Here is a 9,038-nt window from a genome sequence, read left to right as displayed (position 1 = left end):
CGCAAGAGGGCAGTGTAGATGCAAGCAGCCCCTCGCGGTACCATTTGCGTCGCCTCCCATTATGAGCTACGCGTTATATCGCACTTTTCCGCCCCGATTTTTATTTTTATTTTCAAAAGAAATGAAAAAATAACTCATTCACTTGTGTCTCCAGAGGAGTGTTTCCCAACCTTTGTTGAGCTAAGACAGATCCTGTATTCTGCATTAGAAAAAAAAAAGTCGGTCTTTCTTTCCGGCTCCTTGCTAACATTCTTTGTCCTCCTCCCGCGAAGTGCTTTCTCTTGTCAGCAGTGATGTGCTCATTTTTTGTTTGTTTGTTTTTTCAATCCATATTTTTTGGGGGGGTGCAATAATGATCTGTTTAAAATCTTTCTTCTCCACATTGCATACAGCAGTGCTTTCTCCATCGCTTTTCTTTAAAGTCAAGCTTTACAGATGCCGCTCCGCTTCATCAACAGTCCTTTTGTTTTGTTTTTTTTAACCTTTTTTTTGGGGAAGGGGGTTATAAAGTTGTGTGCTCAGGTGCACCAGGCATGCAGCAAAAGTCGGTGTCACCTTTTTCTTGAAAAGTCGGCTAATATGCTTAAAACATGAGTACCCGCTCAGAGAACTGGAGCCCTTGTGGCCCGTGTCTCCTCCAGCAAATATGCTGCCGCCTGCTTCTGAAGGGTACACCTGTCAGGGGTGGGGCCTGAGTCTTGCAGGTAGAATTTCTTTGATTTGCGACAGCGATTATGGCATCACAATGGCAGCCTAAATATTCTTATTTCCCTTTTCAGAAATCCGTGTTCCGCCAGCTGCCTTGAAGTCTCATTCATAAAGCGCAAAGCGAGTGAGGAACGGGAAAAGCATCGCAGTGAGGCTCATGCTGTGTTTTCCTCTGCCTTGTCCCAGACTCAGAACATCATGTACGACATGGTGTCGGACTTGAACGAGCGGGGAGAGGACATGGAGAAGAGGATCGCCTTGCTGGAGACCAAGCTCGAGACTCTGCTGAGCAACCTGCAGGCTCTGCCTGCGCTCATCAGCCAGGTGATCAGCCAGCAGCACAGGGACTTCCTGGAGGTGCAGCTGCAGCCTTACGACAAACACAGCCCCGAACGCTCGCAGTCGGCGGCGCGGCGGCGCTCGGCCTCCACGGCGCCGCCCACCTCCTCCGAGAGCAGCTAGGGTCCCAAGGGAAGGCCTCCATTCAAGACTTTTGCCATCATATGGCCAAGTTGCATTTATCTTAAAGCCTTATGGCTTCAATTATGTATTATCCCAATTCTGATGACAGAATCCAATCGTAGTGGATACATGCAGTTTTTTAAAAAAGTTTTGCTTTCTATTACCTCAGTGTTGGCATGGCGCTTCCCTCAGTCAAGGCCTGTCATCAAGTGGGAAACTACTGCACTAAAATAGTGCTTCTCGCTGGAAAATGATATTGAGCGGGAAAGTTTGAGCCGGACAGGACAGAAGTGACAGCGGGAGGCAAATCCAAGCAAGTGTCATCTTTTACGTACGGCATCGACATCAGTGGGCCTGTAGAACGGAGGCGTGCAGAAGTGGAGTCATACCCAGAGCCAACTCCTCGATTGTATCTGCCCACCAAAGTCTTAAGTCTTAAATATAAGGCCGAGTACAGAGAACTCCTGCAAATTCGCAGATCGGCACTCTCAAATGAACCTATTCACGGTTGGTTTGAGGCAATGTATCTTCTGTTATCTGCCGAAAAACTCACCTATTTGCTGTTTTTTTTGTTTTTTGTAATACTCAGGCCAAAGCAAGTATTTGTGGGGGTTCACTGTACTGAGAATGACATTCTGAAGATGTCAACAGAGATGAAATATACGTTGCCCAATTTGAACCAAATATCTTAGTTTCTTTTCTCGCAACTCGGAACTACTTCTGACACTTCTTCACTCACCAGTAAGAAATTATTTTTCCGCGGCGAGTAAACCCAGGTTGGTCAGTCACTCCTGTGACAGCGAAGATCTGAAACTTGAGTTTTTTTTTATTCATTTCGGTCTTGAAAAATTTCACAATTAGTTTGTGGTGTATTCATCTGCAACCGGGCGCGCAGTCGATTGACTTGTTAGTCTCTCAACACGATGGAGATCTTAAGAACATCCAATGCTGTAATTTGGGCTGTGTGGTTTCCTTCATAAAAAAACGTTTGAGTGAATACATAGAGATTCACTGAACTTTATACAATAGACAATACAGCATACGCACAGAAAAATGGTGGAATTAATATGACTTTACACGCAGCCCCAATTACACCAGGAGCATAATTAACCACACTAGGGCGTTTTATTGTGATCAAGTTCGGATGGGGTGCGGCACGCAATAACACAATCCACGCAATAATAAGATCCTCTGGCGACGTTCCAGAAATACAGAATGGAAACCGAGGGGAGCGCGTTCCAAGTGATGACAAGCAAATAAGCAAAAGAGCGTCACGGTGGCTGATGCCCAACGCGACCCCGAGCCGTGTTGCAGATGGATGAACCGTATTTCATTTCCTTCCTTCCTTTGTATGATCAAATTATTTCACGCCGATTCCCACTGATGGTTTTGGCATTTATCTTGCACTTTCTTGATATATATTCATGAATATGAGCATGTTCCCACACAAATATTTGATCAAATATCACTGAACGACCGAGTAAAAGAGAAGTGGTTGCTATTCATTGAGATAACCTTTGGGGTAAAAAGTACTGATCTGGATGCACAAAAATGAGTTTTGGGAAGAAGGTAGAAGTGTGCAAATTAAAATGAGTTTTCACTGACTGATTTTTAATACCCAAAGTGAGGTACACGCATACGGACAATCGGAGCAAATTGCCGCATTTCTCCACCGGTGTGATCAAAATCCATAAAGGCCCGATTCGCAGATAAATGACAGGACTATCCCGTCGTGTGTGTTGTGTTAAGGGTGATTTTTTTATGGATGGCAAATCCGCACATCCTGACTATGACGTGAAGCGTAACATTAGTGACAACTGACAACTGGGCCTTTGCAGACTTTGATCGAAAGAGAGGAAGAAATTCACAAACGTGGTCCGGTTATTAGTGCGCATGTACAGCAGTAGTTAGTCAAAATCCTCCCGCCAAAGTGAATGCATTTGTCTCTGACTGCACAAAATTGTATTAATCGATGCACTTCATTCATGACTGATGTTTGGTGATGTATTCTCATGAAAGAAGATTTTGAGTGATGGCAAGGGTGGATGAATGAAGACAAAGTCACCCTCAAGCCCCCTACCCCGCCCCCGTTTTTGTTACACGAGCTAAAGTTACATATCTATACAGTACAGATGTCACAAACTCAGTAATAATGAATCTTGTCTTGTCTTGCTGTGTTTCACTTCCACGTCCTCCTCTTTCTTCCTTCGTGTGCTCCTCACACTCAGCTGGACGACAGGTGATGCAGAAGTAACTCGCTGAATACCGTATCTACCTTATAGAAAAGTACTATTTTTGTATATTTTGATGAGGACAAGCACACCTACTACAGTGTAATAATGAACAGCAACAGGGATCTGGGCACAAACAGATTCAGCATACCAAGCATGTGGTGTTAGACTCATCAGAATGGAGTACATACATATTTATTGAGTATGAAATGTGAAATCTGCGAGGTTCTTTACAGAATGTAATTATGGACCTGTTTTTGTTTTTCCAATGACATCGTCATTCAAATTGCATTTATTTTTACAGGAAATGGTTTCGCTGAGGTGTATTCGAGAGCAGAAATGATAAACGTGGCTGATAACCAATTTTGGTTTGTGTCTGATTTCAATTCACACAACGCAACACATTATTATCACATCTGCGAACGCCATGACAGCTGTCGGGAGAGAAAATATATGACTTATTAGACAAATCTGAATGTATATTACATAAATAGGTGTATTTTTTGTATGCACTGATTCAATAGAGTCAATATTGTGTAGTGGTATACTAGCTTGGCTTCTTTGCTGGCAACGTGGATTCATTTCCCATTCAGTGACAGCGTGAATGGCGGTCGATTCTGTGTGACGTAACAAGAATTTAACCCTGGACCTCTGCACTGTGAGGCGTACATGCTAACCAGTCGACCACCGTGGCGCCCGTTTCAAATATATTTCTTTAATAATATATAATAGATTTCTCTGTCGGTTAGACTAAATTTGTATCCTGATTTGACTTATTTTTTGTAATTTTACATTAAAACGAAACACGTGATCATCCTGCGAGTCGAAACCCAGCCCTGAAATGTTAGTTTTGGAATTCTCGCGAGATTTACACCAGGAAGTGCACGCTGACACCGGCGTGGTAGCAACTAGCAAAGCGCTAGTCGCACGCCCTTTTAAAGTTTAGCCACGTTTGTTTGTCATTTCTCCAACGTTTATCGTGAACACGGAACTGCGACGCAAACTTCGGTCATCATGAGCATACTCGCCAAAATAGCAGAGATTGAAAATGAGGTAATCCTGGAAGGAAACGTGGCACTCGCGGAATCAACCGAGTCCCGTTGTAGCTAACGGCTAGCTTGGAATGCTAGCAGAATTTAGCCGCGCTCACACAGATGTTCCGTATGTTTCATGACGTCGCTCTTTAACGACGGCCTTTTGTCTTTTCTTTCTGTCTGTAAACGTTAATCGTTAAGTTTTAGCGTTATCGTTCGTTTTAATGTATTCTACCTGTCAATTGTTTGCTTGATGCTGGACCGCTAGCGGGATCTGCTACTTTGATTGAATACGCCAAATAACAACAAATAGAGCTTTGAACAAACATACCTTCTTCTCGACTCAAGTTGTTCGTACAATAGGCAATGAGTTCTACGGCGGTTACGAACCGAGCCATACTGCGGATAGCAAAAATCTTACCAGTAATTGCCGTCCCCCCCAAAGTTTCAGCATTTCCTGTCAATGCCACGAGATGGTGGCAAAGAAATTCTGTTCCGATTTGACGCGGTACGGCCTATAGAAATGAAGCTCCTGCCTTCACTTCATCGTAGTTTACTGACACCTTATATACAACGCAGTAGTAAAATCATGAAATCAAAATTATAGTAATGTAGGACAAACACATCAAGGCTGCAAATACAAACCAATCAAATGGAAAACAGTATGGTGTGCCGCATTGCGCTCTCACTAATCTTGTCAGAAAAAAATCCAAGACTGGTGTTCCAAAATGTAAATCTCAAACTGTAAGCTTTCCCCTTCAATGTGGGCCAGACCAGTAGAACATTAGCATACAATTCAACGCAAATAGACATAATGACATAAGAATACAATAAAAAATAACACCATGTAAAATAATGTGTGATTCTAAAATATTGTTTGTTCAAAGACGAGCAATTTCAGTCTTTTCTGGAAATTTATATTAATGCTAATCTTATGCTTGTTCCACTGTTGTCAGGCATTAGAGACCTCACGGGGGCTGGCGCTTCTGTTCTTGCTATGCTTTGTTGTAGATGGCCAGGACGCAGCGGAACAAGGCCACCGCTCACCACTTGGGCCTGCTCAAAGCACGTCTGGCCAAACTAAGGCGGGAGCTCATCACGCCAAAGGGAGGCAGCGGTGGCGGCACGGGAGAAGGTAACGAGTATGGAATTGATATGGCGTTTAATCACACATGACTGAAGTAGGGACAGGATTTAAAAAAAAAAAAAAAAAAACATTAAATGGATCCAATTCAACATAGTTGACAACATTTAGAATATCCACGTGGTCACTCTCACTTTCTGATGTTATGTCTCTATTTTCAGGTTTTGACGTCGCCAAAACTGGCGACGCTCGCGTTGGCTTTGTGGGTTTTCCCTCAGTGGGGAAGTCGACATTGCTGAGCAACCTGGCGGGGGTCTACTCTGAGGTCGCCGCCTACGAGTTCACCACCCTCACAACGGTACCGGGAGTCATTCGCTACAAAGGAGCCAAAATCCAGGTACATGAAAAGACAAATAAAACTGATGAGCAGCTATGGACAGTTTTCAATGGGTGATTTTATTTAGACTTTGTCTCCCTGTTTCCTGAAAGCTTCTGGATCTCCCTGGAATCATTGAAGGGGCCAAAGATGGCAAAGGCAGAGGCAGACAAGTTATTGCAGGTAACACCAAAACACCAACTTGTTCGCGCAGACAGTGTGTCAGATAAATGATGTGACATTATGGCAATGTATTTTATTAAGATGAATGGTTTTAGTTTTTAGTTTGCTTACATGTATAGCGGCCCGGGTGGTTGTGTTAACTGTCGTTCGCTTGCAGCTCCTAGATGAGTTCAAATGCCATTCTAGTCGTCTAGTCACGTGACAACCCATAAGACCACACGAGACAAGATGGCCATTCGTTGCAACTGCTGCAGTCTGGCATCTTTTTTGTTTCCGGTTGATAGTTCAAACACCATCAGCGGTACAAGTTAAGCTTGATGCATACGCTTTCCTCTGTCCCCCCCCCCCCCACTCTCTGCACCAGTGGCTCGAACTTGCAACCTCATCCTGATCGTGCTCGACGTGCTGAAGCCTCTCTTGCACAAGAGGCTAATAGAACACGAGCTGGAGGGCTTTGGCATCCGACTGAACAAGCAGCCGCCCAACATCGGCTTCAAGAAGAAGGACAAAGGCGGCATCAACTTTACCGCCACTGTAAGTGTCCACTTAAGTGTATTTCGCAGTCTCGCTCTCGAGTGGACATTTAAATTGATCTTGCATGTCGACAGCTTCTTAGAACAATGCCCTAAATCATTCTTCTCTATTCATATCTACATGAACTGAAATCATTAACATCATCTAGTTAGAATTTCGTTCAGGTTTTGTGATTTTTGAAAAGAAAAAAAAAAGTATTATGGGCCATAATTTTCGGAGGGTGATGATGAATGGCATTTTCTTCTACCCAGTACGGTACAGTGTGTGTGTGTGTGTGTGTGTGTGTGTGTGTGTGTGTGTGTGTGTGTTCTGCTCTCCAGTGTGCGCAAAGCGAGCTCGACGGCGACACGGTGAAGACCATCCTGTCCGAGTACAAGATCCACAATGCCGACATCACCCTCCGCAGCGACGCCACGGCGGATGACCTCATCGACGTGGTGGAGGGAAATCGGTGAGACGGACGGCGTGCCGCCGCCGCCTTTCTTTTGTCGTTCCCTTATGGGGCGTGGCCACTCGGCAAATGTCTCGCTTCATTGACGCTGGCCGTGCACGTTGGACGTCGTCCTAAAGGGATTCAGGTCTAATCTTTTACAAGAGGGTGGAGAACACACGGTCCACCACAGGCCATTCTGCAATTATCCGTATAATTATCATGTGTGGGTTAAGAATTTTATCATTATTATTATTATTTTTTTTTACAAATTGTGAACATCTTTGTGGTTGAAATGGATGGAGGCGAAATGCATTTGTGGCGAAAATAACCTCTTATCAGGTTTTAATTTTGCCCATCGCAGGTTTTTTTTTTTTTTTTTTTTTTTTTTTTTTTTTTTTTTTTTTAAGATCCAATTATCAGACCAAAAGGCCAGACAAAAATGTGTTTAGTTTTTTGCCTGGCCACAATTCTGATAAGTCATCAGTATGCTCGGCCCAGAGTGACGGTTGTCTGCGCTCCCCACAGCGTCTACATCCCTTGCATTTACGTGCTGAACAAAATTGACCAGATCTCCATCGAGGAGCTCGACGTCATCTACAAGGTGCCGCACTGCGTGCCCATCTCGGCCCACCACCGCTGGAATTTCGACGACCTGCTGGAGAAAATGTGGGACTACCTCAAGCTCGTGCGGATGTAAGTCTGCGCCGGAAGACTGCAGATCATGTATTTTTTTTTCGTATTGTCCCGTTTTGCCTGACCTGTGTTGTGATGATGTGTCGACTTGGCGCAGCTACACCAAACCCAAAGGCCAGCTCCCCGATTACACGTCTCCCGTCGTCCTGCCCGACCAACACACCGCTGTGGAGGACTTCTGCTTGAAGATTCACAAGAACCTCATCAAGGAATTGAAATAGTGAGTTTTGGAGCACTCCATTCTCTTTTTTGTCAGTGCCATTTGAGATTTTGGTGAAATTAGGATTTTCGTGCATCATTAGCAAGATTTAGTCTCATTGTCTTTTCATCCTATTTATAAGAAAAATGTATCAAAGCTCTATGTAAAATATAGGCAAAATCTAGTCCCAAAGTAACCACTAACGAGGAATCACTGTCCTCTAAAAGAGCCCATTTAACCAGTTAGAGCCGCCAGCCACTTTATGCGCAGATACTGCAGAGACATATTAACTGCGAGCGTTTTGGATCGGGGGTCCGTCTCCAAATGGGAGCGCCCGGGTCGTCCATCAGTCAATACATGAGTGCTGCCGAGCATTAGCGATCCTCCGGGGAGGCGGCGGAGGCCAAGCGGTGTCACAGCACATTAGAAGAGAGTCTTTTGTGCCACTGAGGGCTGTCGTTTGCTGTCGTTTACTTCTTGCATCCCTCCCACGTGATTCATTTGATCAACTTCTTTCCAGCGCGCTCGTGTGGGGATCGTCTGTCAAACACAACCCTCAAAAGGTGGGCAAGGACCACGTGATGGAAGACGAGGATGTTATCCAGTTGGTGAAGAAGTAATACAGGGGAGAAATTTATATATCTATATAAATCTGTGTGGCATCAAGTGCATGGCTCCAGTATCACAAAGGCAGACACAATCCAGCTTCTGTGTCATATGCGTGTCACTATTGTCTTATTTTAAAATGGATGACATGGATGTACATGTCACATGGAAACACTTCAACACCATGATTAGTTCATATTGAATATTGGTTCATGCTTGCATTGAAATGGAAACAAAATATCAAACAATAAAAAAAAAATCACAACTTTGAAAGACATTGACTCTTATTTCTGTCAACCATATCGACGTAGCACGCCTATTTTTCAAACCCTACCTACCCACCCATTGATGATAAAAAGTCGACACACGTCTTTCCGAATTCCAGAATTTTAGGATGAAATATTTTAACCATTTGTTGTGACCAATATCCTGCCCAATGTAATTGTAACAAAAATTGAGCCGGTACGTAAATATAACTAAGATCGTGTGCACTGG

The 9,038-nt window shown here is 44.0% G+C and overlaps 1 protein-coding gene and 1 long non-coding RNA gene across 2 annotated transcripts; both read left to right on the top strand.

The window, feature by feature from the left end:
- Window positions 1-943: 943 nt before the first annotated feature.
- LOC109528212 (uncharacterized) lies at window positions 944-2,379 on the top strand. The gene is made up of 3 exons (XR_002170659.1): window positions 944-1,032; window positions 1,760-2,137; window positions 2,220-2,379. It is a non-coding gene; the product is annotated as an uncharacterized LOC109528212 (long non-coding RNA).
- Window positions 2,380-4,255: 1,876 nt separating this feature from the next.
- drg1 (developmentally regulated GTP binding protein 1) lies at window positions 4,256-8,818 on the top strand. The gene is made up of 9 exons (XM_019890575.1): window positions 4,256-4,454; window positions 5,447-5,570; window positions 5,741-5,916; window positions 6,009-6,078; window positions 6,443-6,612; window positions 6,933-7,063; window positions 7,571-7,738; window positions 7,836-7,958; window positions 8,458-8,818. Exons 1-9 carry the CDS (start codon window positions 4,416-4,418, stop codon window positions 8,555-8,557), a joined length of 1,101 nt encoding a protein of 366 aa, XP_019746134.1. The 5' UTR covers window positions 4,256-4,415; the 3' UTR covers window positions 8,558-8,818.
- Window positions 8,819-9,038: the final 220 nt, after the last annotated feature.

This window comes from Hippocampus comes, unplaced genomic scaffold, assembly GCF_001891065.2.
Source record: "Hippocampus comes isolate QL1 unplaced genomic scaffold, H_comes_QL1_v1.1 scaffold1978, whole genome shotgun sequence".
Lineage (NCBI taxonomy): Eukaryota > Metazoa > Chordata > Actinopteri > Syngnathiformes > Syngnathidae > Hippocampus > Hippocampus comes.
The sequence above is the reverse complement of the archived record's forward strand: the minus strand, read 5'-3'. Positions and strand labels throughout refer to the sequence as shown.

Coding starts and splice junctions, on each gene's coding strand:
- drg1 (XM_019890575.1), top strand. CDS start 4,416: ATGAGCATACTCGCCAAAATAGCAGAGATTGAAAATGAG. Junction 4,455..5,446: donor TAGCAGAGATTGAAAATGAG/GTAATCCTGGAA, acceptor GCTTTGTTGTAG/ATGGCCAGGACGCAGCGGAA. Junction 7,739..7,835: donor TACCTCAAGCTCGTGCGGAT/GTAAGTCTGCGC, acceptor GACTTGGCGCAG/CTACACCAAACCCAAAGGCC.